The sequence below is a fragment of the Canis lupus genome, chromosome 12, assembly GCF_003254725.2.
Source record: "Canis lupus dingo isolate Sandy chromosome 12, ASM325472v2, whole genome shotgun sequence".
Classification (NCBI taxonomy): Eukaryota; Metazoa; Chordata; class Mammalia; order Carnivora; family Canidae; genus Canis; species Canis lupus.
In genome coordinates, this window is record NC_064254.1 from 66636972 (window position 1) to 66655311 (window position 18340).

Sequence of the window (18340 nt, forward strand, 5' to 3'; positions counted from 1 at the left end):
GAATGCCAGTGAAAATGTATCATGGCCATGAGAATGGTATGAGACTTAACAAATGTATCCTGGACTCAGTCTTGCAGCATTCGTGTGTACTACAGTGCAGTGGTGTCATCCAGCAACACTGTGTGATAACCACAGGATCACAGGATGTCCTCGTGCAGCCACTGCTCTGGTCAGGGGACATGGGATTTCATCAGTCACGGGGGACATGCGGTGGGGCAGGGAAACCAGGACGGGGACTTTACGGTTCTGGGCCAGGGATGGCAAGCAGGAAGTGTACCCATTCCAGCCTCACCCCAACATGAGGTATTGCTGAGCCAGGATGCCACCTTAGAACTCTTAGTATCACAGCACCTAGGCAGCACCTAGAACCCTAGATCGGGGCTGGCACCCGAGAGGAAACCTATCTGTTGTCCCTAAGGCAAGCTCTGCTAGCCCTGGGGCCTGGGGTTTTCCAAGAGCAGTGTTAGTGGGGAGAAGGCAGAGAGGAAGCTTTAATTAGGACAAGGCTGCCCTGTGGGAACTTGGTGCCTGTCATCAGAGCTCCCTAGGCCACAGGTCCCTCCCATCCCCACAACCCCCACCACCACCCCACACACAAGCCCCCCACTGTATCTGTGCTATACACCACCCAACCCTTCCAGGCTAAGGACTCTGAGTGTCAAGGGGTCACAGGAAGTATGAGTAAGCAGTGTGCGGGGAGAGCGGGCTAGCCATCAGCAAGGGAAATAGCAGCACTGAGAATTTAAAACTTACCTCTCTAATCAAGTCTTCCAAATGTAAATGTTTTTCTTAAAATCAGCCTGGTAAAGTGATTGAAATGATTTAGGAAAAGTGGATAATTTAGAGAAACCAAATCTAGTTGCTCTAAAATCACTGCTCCAGTTTTTCCAAAACAATGCATAGATAAATAATTGAGACAAAACTTTACTCATTTCCCATACCCCGAATAGCCTTTACCCTTTTTTTCTCCTGTAGATATTGATCCCATGCAAATTCTTGAAGAGGAACTATTATAGGATCTTCAAATTTGGATGGATAATTACTCTTCAGACTCTAGATTTCAAGACAGAATAATTATTTTAGAGTACATTCTCCTTTAAAGTAGAAATCATTTCCCCCAATTTTTATGGGGACTTCAGGAGGGTTTTATACAGTGTACACCCAGGCCACACAATTTGGCTTAATGCCCCCTGCTTGCTCCCAGAGACCCCGGTGTTTACCTCACACTGGGGACCAAGACTATATCCTAGTTTTCCCATACTCCCTCTGGCTTCAACATCTGGCACACAATGGACCATCCAACATAGCACAGGAATGAGCAAATGAACAAATAAATGAGTTTATGCCAAAGTCTTGTGATTTGCCGTGTTTTTTAAGGACCAGTTTTTCCGTAAATTAAACTTACTAAGCCTCAGTGGACCTACAGATACTTTTTTTTTTTTTAATGAAAAGAAGATGTTACTTTATTTTTTTAACTGCAGTGTTTTATTAGTTTCAGGTGTACAATATAGTGATTCAACAATTCCATATATCACCTGGTACACATCAGGACAAATGCCCTCCTTAATCCCCATCCCGTTTAACCCATCCCCCCACCCACCTCCTTCTACAGATACTTTTAACTAAAATAAATGTTAATTTAATTCATTGATATGTGGAGAATGCCCAAAAGACACCCTTTGGGAAAAAGTGAAGTAAATGATAAATATGTTTAGGTTTAGATATTGAGCGTGTTTTCGTTTAACATATATTATTTTGTCTATATGAATCAGAGAAAATTCTTACTGGTTAATAATCCCTGTCAAAAAAAGGGCGGGGGGGCAGCCCCGGTGGCGCAGCGGTTTAGCACCGCCTGACGCCCGGGGTGTGATCCTGGAGACCCGGGATCGAGTACCACGTCGGGCTCCCTGCATGGAGCCTGCTTCTCCCTCTCCCTCTGCCTGTGTCTCTGCCTCTCTCTGTGTGTGTGTCTCTCTCATGAATAAATAAATAGAATTCTTAAAAAAAAAAAAAAAAAGGGCAGGGCGCTGATCTCAGGTCTGGGGATCCAGTCCTGCATTAGGCTCCCTGCATGGAGCCTGCTTCTCCCTCTGCCCATGTCTTTGTCTCTCTCTCATGAATAAATAAATAAAATCTTTAAAAAAAATTTTTGTTTCCTGATATGTTGCATCTTGTCTCCTGGTCAAGCAAGAGAAGGCAGATGAGGCACTAGCAGTGAGGCCTCACCTTTCTGAGTGGGGCTAAGGAGCACATCTGTCCAACAGGGAAGAATGACAGCTGGCTGCTGTGCCCCACACTTTCTCCACTAGCGACAGTGCCTAGAGGACCGGCTGTGGTCTAAGAGAGGACACTGGCCTGGCATGCTTCATCAGGGGTGGATATTCCAAGGGGGAGAAAGCCAAAGCCAGGGCCTGAGCATATCCTGCTCTTGGGACCAGGGGGAGCCGAGGTGGGCAATGGCAGTTGGGTTACTTCCTTAGACTCCTGCCCAACCAACAAATAATCATGTTCCTTTGTCCCAGTTCCAGGGTCTGTGCTCAATTTGAGGCAATGGTGTTTCTAACTGGAGGGCCATCTGGAATAACTAATAAGCCCAACGATTTTCAAATTAAGCATACTTCATCATACTTTCTGCATAATTTAGTGTCTAGAATGGACTACATCCAAATTAGAATCTGTGTAATACGTCTTACAAACCTAAATCTCTGACAGTAAATTAGGTGTTCAGGATTGCTCACTCAAAGGGTCATGTTGAGAAATGACTCAAAGATCCTTTATTATGGTAGAACTAAGTTTACACTGATAGGGTTTCATATTCAAATAAGGCTACAGTAGGCAAAAGCTTAAGAAAAGGAAAATTAACATATATCAAAGACATAGTTTTCTTGACTTAGTATCCTCTACCACAGGGGCTGGCAAACTGACCCAGCTGACCAAATCTGCCTGTTTTTGTAAGACTTGAAAGCTAAGAAGAATTTTTAGATTTTAAGCAGTTGAAAAAAAATCATATTTCGTGCCATGTGAAATTATATGCAACTCAAATTTCAGTATCCATAATTGGGAAACCACCATCATTTACATACGGTCTGTGGCTGCTTTTGTTCAAGGACACAGCCTAGTGGTCTAAGAGCCTAGGGCCCTGAAGGCCTAATAATTTAATATCGAGGCTTTCCAGAAAAAAAATTGCCAACACCTTCTCTATAGTGTAGAGCAGGCACAGAAAACATGCCCTCAGGAAAGGAGCTAAAGAAAAGGGGAAAAAATTCCTCAAATTCATGAACTACTTGGGATTCCTGGGGGGCTCGGTTTAGCACCTGCCTTCAGCTCAGAGCGTGGTTCTGGAGTCCCGGGATCGAGTCCCGCATTGGGCTCCCTGTGTGGAGCTTGCTTCTCCCTCTGCCTGTGTCTCTACCTCTCTTTCTCTGGGTCTCTCAGGAATAAAATCTTAAAAAAAAAAAATCATGAACTACAACTTGAGCCATAAACTATAGATCCCATCAGTCCAGCTAACAGCCCATGATGTCTACCTATTTTGATGATCCATGTATCGTTTTCACAGACCTGTGTCGTGTTCTCTTCTTCCTGATGTAAACACCTATTTCACAAATCAGTTACATGAAACTGGATAAAGGGAACCTCGCTGACAATGGAGCGGGGAAGCCAGAAGGGGGAGTGCTCAGCCTTACCACCACCACTTGGCAACTATAGTCCCAGTAGGTCAGGAGGAGACAAACCTGCATTCCCAGGAGCAGTAAGTATTTTACTCCTCCAGCCCGAAGGAAGAGAGAATGTTGCCTTGCTCAGCAACAAGCGCAGCCAGTAAGATCATGACTCACTGAGAAACCATCACTACCCTGAACTCTCTCTCTCTCTCTCTCTCTCTCTCTATCCAGGGGCTTTCCTCCCAAGCAGCCCCTCCCAGCTTCTTCCTTTTCTCTATAATGTTCCTGCCCTTTGATCTCCCAGATTGCCTTTGGTTTGCCATCGTTGCTACATCCCAAATTGCAATTTGGGTGCTATTATCAAACCCATTTTGCTGGTAAAATAATTGGCTGTTTTAAGGTCGACAGTTACTATTGCTTGATTTGATATAATTACAAACTCAATTGTATTGATATCATGGATTATATCAAACAATTTGATATAAACTTAAACTCTGTGGGCTTAGAGCAGGCAAGAAAGCAGGAATTGCTTAAGATTTCTTGTTTGAGAACATTTGGTGTCCGGTATCCAGCTGGATACTTCGGGAGATTCAAACACGGACACGGCATGGTCCTGCAGACTGGTGGGATTCGGCATCACCTTAACAGTAGCATTCCCGGAGCAAACCCCAAAGATGTGCCCAGTTCTGCATTTCTCCTGCATTTGGATAGTATGTGCAGTGCACCATTGCTGATCTGGCCACATTCTTCCAGCTGCTTCAAGTGTTTTGTTTTGTTTTTTTTTTTTTCCTTTTTATATCGTTCTGCTGTGCTTACAAAGAAATACTTGGATTCTCCAAAGCACTTGAGGGTCATTTGTTGAGAAATTCCATTAAGCACCTGATTCGACTGGAATGCAGTAAATGCTAGAGAAAATGTAAAGATGAGGGGAAAAAAAATCCCAAAAGAACTTCCCAAATGAAGTTGCCGAAAAAAACACTTGGGGAGGGAGTTCGTGGCAAAACAGAAAGCAAACAGAAACCCGTAGTCACGCGTTATCACTTCTTCCTAAACATTTTTCCACGAATTTTTAAAAACCCATAACGCCAAGTAAAAATTACTGTGGAGATGGAAGCATGTGGGTACCTAGAGGGGAGGGCTGCCCTCCGTCGCCCAGCAAGATTCCTGAACCCTCCCTCGCGCCGACCTCCCTTTAAAGATTTTATTTATTTATTTATTCGTGAGAGACCCAGAGAGAGAGAGAAGCAGAGACCCAGGCACAGGGAGGAGCAGGCTCCACGCAGGGAGCCCGACGCGGGACTCGATCCCGGGACCCCGGGGTCACGCCCTGGGCCGAAGGCGGCGCTCAACTGCGGCGCCACCCGGGCTGCCCCGACCTCCCTTTAAAGGTGGCCCCGCTCGGAGGGGGGCACGGAGCGGGCACCGAGCGGCCGGGACGCTCCCCCCCGCCCCCCGGAACGTCGGCCCCCGTCGCTAGGGGGCGCGAGGCCGGGCCGCCCGCACGAGGGCAGCTCCCGCGGTTACCTCAGCGGCGCTCTTCGCCCTCTGGAAGCTGGAGCTCGTGAAGAGCCCCACGACCTTCACCCGCAGCGGCGGCTCGGGCGGCGGCGGCGAGCGGCACGGGGCCGACCTCGGCAGGCACGGCGGCGGGCTGGCCATGGCGGCGCGGGGCCCGCTCGGGGCACAAACGCTGCGCGTCGCCAGGGCAACCGCGCGGCCCCGCCCCCGCCCCCGCCCCCGCCGCCCGCGGGAGGAGGGACGCCGGGAGGGGGCGGGGCGGGCGGCCAGGCCGGGGCTTCGCTCCACTTCGCGCCTGTTGCCGGATCCCGGAAGCCGGGGGCACGAGGGGGCGCCGGTGGCCGGGGACAGCGCCTCCGCGGACGGGGACGGGGACGGGGACCGCGCGCGGCCCTCGCCTCCCGGGAGCGCCCGCCGCCGCCGCCGGCCTCTCCGCGCGGGGGGGCGGCCGCCGGGGGAGCGCGGGGCCCGGCCGCCGCCTTCCGGGGAGCGCGGGGCGGGCCCGACCACCTGTGCGCGCCGGCCGCCCCGCGGCCCCGGAGCCCGCCCGCCATGAAGCCCAACTTCTCCCTGCGCCTCAGGATCTTTAACCTCAACTGCTGGTGAGGGCGCCCGCGGGGTGGGCCGGGGCCGCGGCCTGGGGGGCGCTCCCCGCCGCCGCGGAGCCGCTGCAGCCGCTGCAGCCGCCGCCGCCCCGCCCTCCTCGTCCCCAGGGGCATCCCCTACCTCAGCAAGCACCGCGGCGACCGCATGAAGCGCCTGGGAGACCTTCTGAACATGGAGAGCTTCGACCTGGCCCTGCTGGAGGAGGTGGGCGGGGGCCCGGGGGCGCGGGGGGAGCCCGCGGGGGGGAGCCCGCCGGGACGGCCGCAGGCAGGCGTCCGCCACCTCCCCTCAGGTGTGGAGCGAGCAGGACTTCCAGCGCCTGAGGCAGAAGCTGCTGCCCGCCTACCCCGCCGCGCACTACTTCCGGAGGTGAGGAGCCCCCCGGCCCGGAGCGCGCTCCCGGCAGCCCGTGCGCCCCGGGGCCGCTGCCTCGAGCCCGCCCGCCGCCGACGCGCCCCGGCGGCCGGCTGAGGGGAGGCGCGGGGGGGCGGGGGAGAGGCGGCCGTTCGCTTCCGGCCTTGCTGGCTATGCGTCGGGACTCGGTTCGCAGCGGCGTCATTGGCAGCGGTCTGTGCGTGTTCTCCAAGCATCCGATCCAGGAATTCACGCAGCACGTCTACACCCTCAATGGGTACCCCTACATGGTGAGCCTTAGCCCGGGGGCCCCGCCTCGGGCTGCGGGGCCTGGGCGGGGGCGGGGCCGCAGCACCGGCGCGTCCTCTCCCGCCCCAGATCCACCATGGAGACTGGTTCTGCGGGAAGGCCGTGGGGCTGCTGGTGCTGCACCTGAGCGGACTGGTGCTCAACGCCTACGTGACCCACGTGAGTGAGGCCGGCGCGCCTGGGCCCGGCGGCGGTGCTGGACGGGCGGGGGGCGGGGGCGGCCGACCTCGGGCCTGGGTCGCGAGGCCGGAGCCGCCCTGGTTATAACCAAGTATCACGCCGAGCGACGGGCACAGCGCGATGGAGAGCGTCAGGGAGCGTCGTCTGCCCTGCTGACCTCCCCTGTCTTGCTCAGCTCCATGCCGAGTACAATCGCCAGAAGGACGTCTACCTCACACACCGCGTGGCCCAAGCTTGGGAACTGGCCCAGTTCATCCAGTGTGTGAGCCTGGGCCTGACAGGGGAAGTGGGTTGGGGCCCGGGCTTGAGGGGGCTTGAGGGGCGGCCGGGGCGCCGCTTGCAGGGGGGCGGAGCCGGCAGGGAAGAAGCCCCGCCTCACCCACGCGGTTTCCCCAGCCACACATCCAAGAAGGCCGACGTGGTTCTGCTGTGTGGGGACCTCAACCTGCACCCGAAGGACCTGGGCTGCCGCCTGCTGAAGGAGTGCACGGGCCTGCATGATGCCTACCACGAGACCCGGGACTTCAAGGTGAGGAGGACCCGCCGCCTGGTGGTTCCCACGTCTGCATCCGCAGCTTCTCTCCCCGGCCCGTCCTAGCATGAGGCACCTCTTCACCCAGGGCTCTGAAGAAGGCTGCACGATGGTACCTGAGAACTGCTACGTCAGCCAGCGGGAGCTGGAGCCATTTCCCTTTGGCATCCGCATTGACTATGTGCTGTATAAGGTCAGGCCTGTCCCCTCGGGGTGTCGTTAACCCCTGTGTCTTTCTTTTTTAAGATTTTAATTATTTATTCATGATAGAGGGAGAGGGAGGGGCATAGACACAGGCAGAGGGAGAAGCAGGCTCTATGCCGGGACCCCAATGTGGGACTCGATCCTGGGACTCCAGGCTCACACCCTGGGCCAAAGGCAGGCACTGAACCGCTGAGCCACCCAGGGATCCCGTGTGTGTCTTGACCCAACTTGTGCCGACCTTCTGTCCAGCAGGCCCAGTCTCATCATCACCGACGGCTAGGCAACGGGGAGAGGCCCTCAAAGAGGTTTCTCTCTGGCCCTTACTTTTCCTAGGCGGTTTCTGGGTTCTACATCTCCTGTAAGACTCTTAGGACCACTACAGGCCACGATCCTCACAGTGGCACCCCCCTCTCTGATCACGAAGCCCTGATGGCTACTCTGTGTGTGAGACACAGCCCCCCGCAGCACACCCCCGACCCTACTCAGGGTAGGTCACCCCCACCCGTTCCCTGGGTCCCACCCCACAAAGCAGCCCCTCCATCCTGACCCACTGCCCTGCCTTTGTTTTAGGACCAGCAGAAAGGTCGAGGTTGATCAGCGTATTAAAGGAGGCCTGGACAGAGCTGGACCTGGGCGTGGCTCAAGCTCGGTGGTGGGCCACCTTCGCTGGTTACGTGATTGGCCTAGGGCTGCTTCTGCTGGCACTGCTGTGTGCCTTGGCAGCTGGAGGAGGGGTCAGGGAAGTTGCCATACTCCTCTGGACCCCCAGCGTGGGAGTGCTGCTGGGGGCGGGTGCAGTCTACCTCTTCCACATGCAGGAGGCCAAGGGCTTATCGAGGGCTCGCGCTGAGCTCCAGCACGTGCTGGGAAGGGCAAGGGAGGCTCAGGATCTGGGCCTGGAGTCTCAGCCAGCCCTGCTCCTGGGGCAGCAGGAGGGGGACGGAGCTGAGGAACAATAAAGCTTGACACTTTTGTGGCTCTGCCTTTTCCTTGTAGAGGGGCCAGGGTTCGTCATGACTGTCATCAGACTGTCCTAATACAGATCGTCGGGCTCCCACACATCTGCCCTCCCTGCCCACCCTACTGCCCACATGCACAGGCAGCCCAAGCCCTGTCTGTGTCAGAAATACTTTTATTGTAAACAGTGAGGCCCCCTCCCAGGCAGCCCGGACCAGCAGGGTGGCACAGTCCTGGGGTGAGGTAGTCCTCCAGGTAGAGACAAGGCCAGCAGCCCCCTCCCCTTAGCCCTGGGGCCCTGGCTCAGGCCAGCTCACTGAGCCTGAGTTCCTCCTGGAAGCGGATAAGTGTATCTCGCTGGTTCACCACATCCAGCAGCTTCTTCAGGAGCTGCTCCTCAGCCTGCCGATCGGCAGGGGTCTTTAGGGCTCCTGAAGATGATGGACGACAAAGCTTAAAGGACGGTAACCCGGCAGGGAGGCAGGAAGGGTGCAGCCCAGTCCCAGCCCACGTGGCTTTGTTTACTCATACCCAAAATTGGGCCTGCCCACGCCAGTGGTTGGTTAGCACTGTTGAGCAGCAGCACTGTTTTTATTTTATTTTGGATGCATTGATCTATACATCATATATATAACACATACATATGATAACATAGGTAATCTCTACACCTGTGTGGGGCTTGAACTCACAACCTCGAGATCGAGTTGCCTGCTCTTCCCCGGAGCAGCCAGGCGCCCCGCAGCAGCACTGTTTGTAAAGTAAGCAATCTTAACACCAGCCCAGCTGTGCAGGCCTGACGGACGTCGGGGCAGAGCAGGGGCCTGGAGCCTGTTCTCTGGCTCCCTCCTAGAACTCCTCGTAGGCACTCACAGTAGAGGACTGTGTTGCTGGGTCAGTATCTTTTAAGTACTGAGGCTGTGTAGACACCAGCCCCAGATGCCCACCTCTCCCTACATCCCACCTACCTTCCTGGTTCAGGTAGCCTCGGAGCTCCTGGTCCAGATGCCACTGTTTCTCCTCCAGGTTCAGCTCTTGCACCCTGTGGGGAGCAGGGGTTGAAGAGGCACAGCTGCCCAGGGTGCCCAAGGTGCCGGCTGGGGTCTTGCTCAGTGTGCCAACGGTCACGACGCCCTGCCCCTTACGTGATCATGAGCTCAGCCTCCTCTGCCAGCAGGCTGTTTTTCTTCTGAACAAGCTGTAGCAGCTGTTCCATCCACAGGGTGTTTTGTTGTTCTGGGGATCCTGGTGGGAAGGAAGAACGGGAGGGCGGTCAGAAGGCCTCCGACCAGCGTCATGGGTGTCGGGAGCGTGAGGGGTGGCGCCTGCTGGGAGCAGAGTCTGGTGGTTTGAGGGACTGCAGGGGCTGAACACAGCGCTCGGAGGCGGAGGGATGTCCTAACTCGTCCCTGCTGTCTACTCACCGCCCTGGCTCCTCAAGGCCAGCTCCACCTTCATGCCCTCAGCCTCCAGGTCCCCTAGAGCCGTCTCAATCTCATGTAGTCGCCGCTGGACAGCCTGAGGGGCACGAGACAGGAGGCCCAGGAGTCTCTGGGTCACTCAGGTACAGCTCTGGAGAAGCTGACCTCCCCCCCCCCCCAAGAACCGCGGACCCGTAGACCTCACCTGGGCCTTGCAGAACCGCTTCATCTCCTCCTCCCTAGCCCGGCGCAGCAGAGTCCGTTGCCACGTTGGGTACTTGCTCATGGTGCCTGAGTTCTTGGCCAAGGTCACCAGAGCCTACGGCAGGGGCAGGCCAGTCAGGGGTAGGGCTTCCCTCCCTCCCCTGCCGTTGGATAGGGGCTGGAGAAGAGGATGGGTGCTGGCCTCCGCGGGCAGGAGGCCAGGTTCTTCCTCTCACCTGCTCCATGTCTGAGCCCAAAGCCGTGGTTTCCCCTGCCGCCGCCTCCTCCTCCTCCTCCTCCTCCTCGCTGGAGGAGGCACTCTGTTCCTGCTCTTCCTCCGTGGCCACAAGAACTGAACAGAGGGGTAGACGTGGCCTGGGCCCCGTGCCTCCCTTTCCGTCCCCCAGCACCCCCTTCCGGAGTCCCGGTACCACCCAGCGCACCTGGGCAAGGCAAGTACCTTGAGGGCTCTGGACTGGCATTCCCCACCCCACGAAGCTGCCCTCCAGGGCCTGGCGGGCCAAGGCGGCGCAGCTGCGGGGAGGCTTGGGTGGGGGCTCCAGTTCTGGCTCGGGAGTGAGCTGAAGGGAGGACAGCCGCTGGCGTTCCGGGCTGGAGAGGCGGATCAGCCGTCGGGTGGGCTGGGTGGGCTGGCCGGGGCTCGGGGCGGCTCTGGTCCCCTCTGGGGGAGTGACGGCTGGCGAGGGCCCTGAGGGCATGCTCGCTTCCTCCGCCGCGGGGAGGTCCTGGAAAAGCCAGCGGGCGGTCTGGTCAGTGACCTGCCGCCGAGGGGTGACGCCGCCCCTCCGACCCACGCGGGCCCTGGGATTCATCCGCTGATGCTACCGACGGCGGCCGGCAGCGCTGGAGACACCGGAGATCCATCAATAGGTAAGAAAAACCTGCCTGCATGGAGCTTTCCTTCTAGAGAACATTCAGTTCTCATTCCCGGCAAGGTCCGCTGGGCGTGGAGGGACCCCTTCACTCTTTCCCTGCACCCCAACACGCGGTCTCGTAGCTCTTACCTGACTCCCGGGGCCTTGGTCACCGCCATCCTCTTCGGGTCCCTCCTGGGGCAGGTGCTGGAGGCAGTAGAAGTGTCCTGGGAAGGGGTGACCAGAGGTGAAGACGTGAGGCGTGCGCAGCCCGACACCCAGATACTCAGTTTCTCAGGGCAGGGGGGACAGGACTTGATGTACAGGTGAATTTCTGGTGGCCTCCTGCTTCCTTAGAACCCCACATTCGGGGACTTGGATAGGATGGAGAAGACCTTGAACTCAGGGGAAGAAAGTGCCCTCTTGGGTTTGTTGCCTCCTTGCACCCAGCACCCCAGCTTCCCTCCAGTTGCAAGCTCCTCACCCCCGGCCGGGCCCGCTTACCATCTTCTGGGTGCTGCCGGTAGCCACCTGGCCACAGCGTGGCCTCACAGGTGTGGCAGCGGAAGCAGCTCCGATGAAAGAAACGGCCGTCGGCACAGAGGCGCTCCAGGATGTAGAGGTGCTCCCCACAAAGTGCGCACAGGTCCCCAGCGCCGGCCTGCACCGACCCCCAGACCACAGGGTCAGCAGGGGTCCAGGCCAGCTGCCAAGGTCTTCCTTATCCTTGCAACACCCCTTCCTGCCCTCCCCGGGCCTCTGTCCGCCGACAGGGCCCCCTCTCTCACCTCCTGGTGTTGGGATGGGGGTGTCGGGGGTACATCAGACTCTGGGACAGGTGGCTCCTCCGTACTTGGGGTCTTAGCTTCTCCCTAAGGAGGCAAGTGTTCAGGGGGGAAGCTAGAGAGGCAGGCTGAGCTGGAGAGTGGCTGCGTGCAGGGGATAGGAAGGTCTGGAAGAGAAGTGAGCCAGGAAGGGCAGCTGGACAGGAAGGTTATGGGACGCGTGGTACCCAGGGAACAGAGCGGGGGGTGGGGGGGGGGCTCAGCAGCCCCCACATGCATTTACCTCCAGGCGCGGCTTCTTGCCACCAGTATCCTCCCTGTTTTCCTGCAACACGTCCTACACTCAGCATGGCTCTGAGCCCCAGCCCCTCCATCACCCCAGGGACCCCCCTAGGAATGCCCCAGCCCGCTCTGGCCCTGCCCAGCCGCCGCACCTGGGCCCGGGGCCGCTGCAGGGTCCTCTGCAGCTTGCCAAGGAACAGCACAGCGCTGGAGGTCCCGGGAAAGCCCTGGCGGGCGGGGCCTGCGAGGGGAGGGGTGCCAGGGTGGAGGGCGAGTCCGCACAGCCCCTGCAGCGGCTCCGGCCCAGCCCTGGATACCCGGCCCCCGAGGCCCGCGTCCCCCCACCTACCCTCCGGGCCCCCCGGGCCGTGGGCCGTGTTCTTGAAGGTGCTGTGGAAGTGGCTGAGGTAGGCGATGAGACCCAGCGGGTCGCTCCCTGCCACCACCGCCTTTGCGGACAGCACGGGCGGGATGCCCAGCTCGTGCTCTGCCACCTTGAGCGCCCAAGCTGTCGCTTCCAGGGCCCCCACCCCTCGCAGCTCTGCTGGTTCCCTGAGGGACGCCAGGGACAGGAGTCAGGAAAGGACCAGAACCTGACCCCATCAACGGGGTGAGGCCGGGAGCACAGGCAGGGGCTGGTGGGGCACAAAGGGAGCACAGGGCATGAGGGGTTCTCTGCCCTGGAGCACCCCCCGCCCCCACCCACCCGGTGGCCTCGGGGGCTGCCACTACACACAAACCTCCCTGCTGGGTGCATGTGACTCACGAGACTCGGGGGTGGGGGTGTGGGGGTGCGGGGCTTGGGCAGAAGGACCCCAGCATGTGGGGGCACTAGCCCCCGTCCACAGTGCTCCCCCCAAGGCCACAGTGCCTGAGGCCGCGGGAGGGATGGGCAGGAAGGAGGTGCGGGGTGCCAGGGTCCCCTTGAGCCAGGGAGCAACTCACAGCAGGCCAGGCCGCAGCCGGTGCACCAAGGCGCACAAAGCCCGTCCGTCGGCCCAGGAGGAGGACAGGTCGGTGACGTGGACACCCGGGTACCCCGCCGTCTGCTCCCGGCACCAGCGCAGCAGCTCCTCCTGGGTGCCTGCGGGCCGAGAGAGGAGGCTGCGCCGCGCCCGACGGCCCTGACTCCAAGGGAGCCCAGACCCCAGGCACGGGCACGGGGCTCCGTGTGGGAGGGGGAGGGAGGTCTGCTCACCTGTGGCTGGCTTCCCTGCGTCTGGCTTGTCGCTGGGTCTCCTCCTAGGCTCCTTGGCCATCACGTCATACAAGTCTTGCACCTAGGGCGGCCCCTTTCAGGTCTCAAGGCTGCCTGATCCCCCACCCCAGCCCGGGGGGCAGTGACGGGGCAGGCCCGGGCGGCACATCTGGTGGGTGCCAGAGGGTCTGACCTGATGGGGAGTCACAGCCCGGAGGTTCAGGGTGGGGTAGCGGGTGGCCGGGTCCAGCTCGTACTGGGCCACGTTGCGGTGCATGTTTTCCGGGGAGGTCTGTGAGAGGAGCTGGTACAGGCTCTCCCTGAGCGAGTAGGTGGGAGGCGCCCATCACTGCCCATCCCCCAAGAACGGGCAGGCCTTCCTTTTCTCTCTTGCCCGCGCCCCCATCTATTCACCCGGCACCCCCACCTTCCCCCTTATCCTTGTCCTTTTTCTAGCCCTGCCCTCCTCACCCCCCAACTCAGGCCTCACCGCTCCGCCAACACTTCTAGGGGCCCAGCACCCTCTGCCCACCGCTTCACCATCCAGGCGGCATCAAAGGCGGCCAAGAAGCCCCGAGCCACTCCAGTGCCCAGGGGCCAGAAGGGCTGCAGGGTAGAGAGAGGAAACAGCTCTGTGAAAGTCCAGCAGGAGTGCCCGAGCCCCCAAAATCCTAGCCGATGGGGCTCCACATCACACCAAGCAGCCCTCAGCTCCTCCCCACAACCAGCAAACCTTTACATCCCCTCCTTCCCGGGAGGCAACCTTCCTCCCCCCAGCCACAGAACCCCTGTGCCTCTACAAGGAGATCCTGTTTCCAGAAGCCCCAGGAAGCCCAACCTCTCCCTTAGTTGGAGCCCCAACCCCTCACCTCCACCAGGCAGTCCCCCACCAGCCCCAGCAGCAGGCGGGCGCCGTCCTTCTCCTGCACTCGAGCAGAACTCTCTGCCCGCATCATGCTCGTGAAGTCGAAAGCAGAGATGTCAGGCCGCCCGTGGGCGTCCCGGGCAAACTCCAGCTTCCCGAGCTTGCCGTTGGTGGCGAAGTCAGCAGCCGCCCGGACGAAGCGCTGCAGAGCCTCGGGCACCACGTTGGCACTGCCCAGCAGCCGGTCGATCTCCGGCCAATCCTACAAGCCAAAGATCCGAACCCACGGAGTCAAAGGGCAAAGGCGGAAGAGGCCAGGCTCCCTCCTCACCAGGGGGGACACTGTGTCCAGGGCTGGCCTCTACCTCCCAGGGCCCACTGCCCAGCCCCTCCCTGCCTGAGCCCGGGCCCCACCTGACGCAGCACCCCCAGCCGCAGCAGGCACTGCTTCTTGGCTGTCATCACAAAGTAGTGGGTGTCATCCTTATAGTACACGATGTTCTCCAGATCAATGCCTGGGGGGGCAGGGGGACAACACAGGGGGACATGTGTCTCCTCCTCACTATGTGTCACCTCTCCAAACACCCAGCCATGCCTGACCTCTGAGAGCTGGGATCACAGCTTAGACTGCAGCAGGTGGCCCCTACCCAGCGGCCCAGGAGTTCTGGTGGCACGATGGGCCCACCTGTCCTGGGTCCAGGAGCAAAGAGAGAAACTTGGGCGGGTGGCAGCTGGGTGACCTTCACCGTCCTTGCAGATGAAAGCCTGGCTTTGCAGACTAGGGTGTGTACACCCCAGGGAGTCAGGGTGGTGCCAAGCCAAAGGACACAGGGGGCATCTTCTTGAAGCGCCACCTTCACCTTGAATTTTTATCATTTTTATATTAAATCGTATATAAAGAAGCACAAAGCAAAATCCCATGCATTCGTGAGAGATTTCCAAGACTTCTCACGCTGGGCGGCCAGGTGGGGCTGGGCCCACTGACGCCCCCAGGGCACAGGCTCTTTGCCACCATGACTACAAAGATGGGAAAGTGTGGGATTCCTTGGACTGAGAACAGGTCTGGCAGGAGGAGGGAGGAACCAGTCCACAGTCGGGGGGGGGGTGGGGTGAGGGTGTGGGTCCTGTGAGGGGGTGTCCGACCTGTGGCTTTGAGCAGGCTCTGGAAGAAGCTCTGGTTGTAGATCCTGGCCACGCCGCTGATCTCGGGCACCTGCGTCTCTTCCACCGTGCGCCTGTTCACAAAGTTGACCGTGATGCCAATGGCCAGCTTGCCACGCATTTCTCGCACGGTGAAGCCTAGAAGTGGGGGCGGGGGGGGCGGGTAGGTATTGGCAAGAGAGTGAGGGGTTCAGCAGCCTAGGAAGGTCCACGAGGAGCCCGCGAGGCTGGCTTCTTTGAGGGAAGGGCTCACTCACCTTCAGGGACGAATTTACCTCCGGCAGCAGAGATGAGCACGTCGAATTCATAGTTGGCCAGTGGGGCCGGGGGGTGGGGCTGGAGCCGGGCACGCCAGCCACTCCCTGGGGCAGAAGGTGTGCGGCACAGGGGTGGGCAAGTCTGGAGGGGCCCCTCCATTCCCAGGACAAGCCAGTAAAGCAAACAAATGTGTAAAGCGCTCTGCCATTTAGTTTAGGGAGCAGTGACGCACTGTCAACCTTCACCTTCACCACAGTGGTGAAGTAGGTGAGGAAGGCCATGCTTCGCACGTGCTCACAAGGAGGCCCAGTGTGGTCTGTGCGGGGCCTCGCCACGGCAAAGGCGACCCATGGACGCCCAGTCCCCACCTCCTCCCACAGGCCAAGACACCCTGGGCAGATGGGAGTCTCAGGAGGAGAGACGTACTCACCCTTTTTAGGAGGGGGCTGGAGGCCAGTGAAAGTGACCCCCCAGTGAATTTCCACCCCGAGCAGTAACACCACTTTCAACAAGAGCAGCTGAAGCTGCCGGATGCCTGGAAGGGAGAGGAGATTAGGGACCGGGCCCCCCCGGGGTCCCCCAGGTCCGCCAGGCCCCAGTGTGCTCCTGGTCAGAGCTGGAAAGCATCTTAGACGTCACTCATTTCAACTGCTGGTCCCACAGATGAGGAACCTGAGTCCTGCGGGTCACCCGGCTAAAGTCCACTCTGCCCCCTGGCTGTCCCAGCAGCCCCCCCCCCACCCCGACCCCACTGCCTGTGGGTAGGCGCGGCTCACCGCCCCTCTAGGCCCCCGAGGTGCTCACTGATGTGGTCCAGGGTGCCCGTGCAGAAGCGCCCATAGAACTTCTTGGCGCCGAGGGCCCTGAGGTCGTGGATGGTGAAGGGCCAGAGGTGCAGCACGTTGTGGCGAGAGAACTTGGTGCGCTTTTCCACCAGCACCACGCGGGCCCCCAGCAGTGCCAGCTCCACGGCGGCCCGCAGCCCGCACGGGCCAGCCCCCACCACCAGGCACTGCGAGCACACAAGGCAGCGTGGGCATGGCCATCGCGCCCCTCCTGCGACTCCTCCCGCGCCCCGCCCCGCCCCGACGCGGGCAGCGGGCAGCGGGCAGCGGGCAGCGGGCGCACCTTGGTGCGGGCACAGGCCCGGCCCTGCTGGTAGACGGGCTGCTCGGCGCGCTTGTCCAGCTTGGCCCACAGCGACTTGGCGCTCCAGTAGTTGAGCTGGGCCTTGAGCTTGCGGTACTGGGGCAGCCCCCCGCCGGGCTCCAGCCCCAGGGCCCCGCAGAGCCCCTGGAAGCTGCTCAGCACATCCTGGCACAGCTGGGCCTGCAGGAAGCTCTCAAAGTGGGCATGTGCTGGGTTGGTGGAGGCGGAGGAAGCCATGGGGGCCGCGGAGGCTCCGGGGCGAGCGCAGCAGCTGCTGGAGAGGAGGGAGGAGACCGGGAAGAGGCTGGAGGAGGGAGGGAGGGAGGGAGGGAGGGAAGGAGAGAAGGAAGAAGGAAGGAAAGGGCGGGGGGGGGGGGGGCAGGCGGCCGCTGTCCCCAGGGGGCAGCCCCGCTCCTCTCCCCCAGCCCGCCCGCAAGGCCGGTCCCCCCCTTCCAAGGGCGGTTTTGCCAAATTTGGAAACGAAAGCTCGGCAGTGTAGGGCCCAGCCGGCAGCGGGGCGACGGGCCTCGGAGCTCCCGTCCCTCCCCGGGGCCCCGGGGGCAGGTCCTCCCCGGAGGCTGCGCAGGGGGCGCCCCCAGGGGCGGCGAGGTTGGGCCCCGGGAGCAGAGCCCCTGCGCGGCCGGGCAGCCCTCGACGACCGCAGGGCGCGCGGGGCGTGGGCGCGTGGCAGCAGGAGCGCCCGCCCCCGCCCCCGGGGCCACGGCCTCGCCCCGCCCGGCGCCCCAGGCCGACGGCTGCAGCTATTTCTGACTCACTGCGGTGCGAACACTTCCTCCGTGACTGGCGGGGCCCCGGCCGGTTCGCGCCCCCCGCCCCCCGCCCGTCCGCGACGCCCCGCCCCCCCGCCCCCGGCGCCCGGCGCGCGCCCAGGAATGTCCCCGGGACAAGGCCTCCCTTTGTCCCCCGCTCGAGCCCCCACGCCGCTCGGGGGGCGTCGGGGGCCCTTCTCACGCCAGGGCTGGGGGAAGTCGGAGGGCGCGGAGTCGGGGTTGCCCACGGGGTAACGGGGGCGTCGCGGGGCGGCCCAGGCCGAGGCGGGAGACGGAGACCAGCGCCACCCGCCAGGGCCGCCCGGACCCGGGCCGCCGGGAAGGGCGCAGGTCTGTGCTGGGGCTCGCGGGACCGCAGGGGCAAGACCTGAGCCCGGAAGGGCCGGGACACGGGACGTGCGCGGGGGCAGCGCGCGGAGGATGGAGAGCGAGGCGGGCCGCGGGCCCCGGGCGGGTGGCGGCGCGGGGCGCGGGGGGCGGCGGGCGGGAGCGGGAGCGGGGCTACTCACCGGCCTCTCGCGGGCGGGGGGGCCGCGTCCTGCCCGGCGGCCGGCGGGGACTGGGCGGGGCGGGGCGGGGCGGCGGGGACCCGGGGGGCGGGGCGGGGCGGGGCGGGGCGGGGCGGGGCGGGCGGCGGGAGCGCGCGGGGGGCGCCGCGGGTCCCGGAGTTCCGCGGGGTGTGGGCTTCGGCGCGCGGCGCGGGGCCCGCGGGCTTTATCCGCGTCTAATTAGCATCTCGTGCCCGCGGGCCGCCCACGGCTGCAGGGTGGTGGCCCAGGGCGTGGCGCTGCCGACGCCTAGTTCCGCCTGGGGTCCCGGCGGGGCCCGGGGCCCACGACTCCATCCCGGGGCGCGCGGCTCCATCCCGGGACCCGCGGCTCAATCCCGGGGCCCGCGGCTCCTTCCCGGGGACCCGCGGCTCCATCCCGGGGCGCGCGGCTCCATCCCGGGACCCGCGGCTCCATCCCGGGGCGCGCGGCTCAATCCCGGGACCCGCGGCTCCTTCCCGGGGGCCTGCGGCTCCATCCCGGA

General features: G+C 61.3%; 3 protein-coding genes across 18 annotated transcripts in view; 1 reads left to right on the plus strand and 2 right to left on the minus strand.

Annotated features, from left to right (window-relative positions):
• PPIL6 (peptidylprolyl isomerase like 6) overlaps window positions 1–5344 on the minus strand; it is a 31119-nt gene extending 25775 nt beyond the window's left edge. For 12 of the 13 annotated variants that reach the window (XR_003135665.3, XR_007401350.1, XR_007401351.1 and 9 more), the window contains exons 1-2: window positions 5187–5344; window positions 958–1053 (exon numbers count right to left, since the gene is read on the minus strand). Coding sequence is in view for 10 of the 13 variants with exons in the window: in XM_025444553.3 (XP_025300338.3) it covers window positions 958–1053; window positions 5187–5321 (231 nt within the window). In the remaining 3 variants the exon portion in view is untranslated. The remainder of the gene's footprint in view (window positions 1–957; window positions 1054–5186) is intronic. The other variant, XM_025444544.3, reaches the window with a different exon arrangement.
• A 286-nt stretch (window positions 5345–5630) lies between these two features.
• Window positions 5631–8341, plus strand: SMPD2 (sphingomyelin phosphodiesterase 2). 2 transcript variants are annotated; one of them, XM_025444542.3, is made up of 10 exons: window positions 5631–5782; window positions 5894–5990; window positions 6079–6155; window positions 6337–6430; window positions 6519–6608; window positions 6805–6887; window positions 7026–7158; window positions 7250–7354; window positions 7699–7852; window positions 7936–8341. In XM_025444542.3, exons 1-10 carry the CDS (start codon window positions 5733–5735, stop codon window positions 8322–8324), a joined length of 1272 nt encoding a protein of 423 aa, XP_025300327.1. In that variant the 5' UTR covers window positions 5631–5732; the 3' UTR covers window positions 8325–8341. The 2 variants fall into 2 exon arrangements, with proteins under 2 accessions (XP_025300327.1, XP_025300328.1); XM_025444543.3 differs by lacking the exon at window positions 6519–6608.
• Window positions 8342–8479: 138 nt separating this feature from the next.
• Window positions 8480–17875, minus strand: MICAL1 (microtubule associated monooxygenase, calponin and LIM domain containing 1). Of its 3 annotated transcripts, none has more exons than XM_049092452.1 (25): window positions 17818–17875; window positions 16497–16788; window positions 16173–16380; window positions 15799–15903; window positions 15368–15472; window positions 15093–15248; window positions 14364–14464; window positions 13954–14211; window positions 13575–13690; window positions 13278–13404; window positions 13085–13166; window positions 12832–12970; window positions 12236–12438; window positions 12039–12127; window positions 11888–11941; window positions 11608–11691; window positions 11324–11480; window positions 10970–11046; window positions 10405–10690; window positions 10181–10296; window positions 9946–10059; window positions 9744–9837; window positions 9465–9564; window positions 9288–9361; window positions 8480–8753 (listed from the first exon to the last, which is right to left on the minus strand). In XM_049092452.1, exons 2-25 carry the CDS (start codon window positions 16752–16754, stop codon window positions 8626–8628), a joined length of 3231 nt encoding a protein of 1076 aa, XP_048948409.1. In that variant the 5' UTR covers window positions 16755–16788; window positions 17818–17875; the 3' UTR covers window positions 8480–8625. The 3 variants fall into 3 exon arrangements, with proteins under 3 accessions (XP_048948409.1, XP_025300325.3, XP_048948408.1); XM_025444540.3 differs by having other exon boundaries at window positions 11888–11929; window positions 16497–16791; window positions 17818–17873; XM_049092451.1 differs by having other exon boundaries at window positions 16497–16791; window positions 17818–17873.
• Between the last annotated feature and the right edge of the window lie 465 nt (window positions 17876–18340).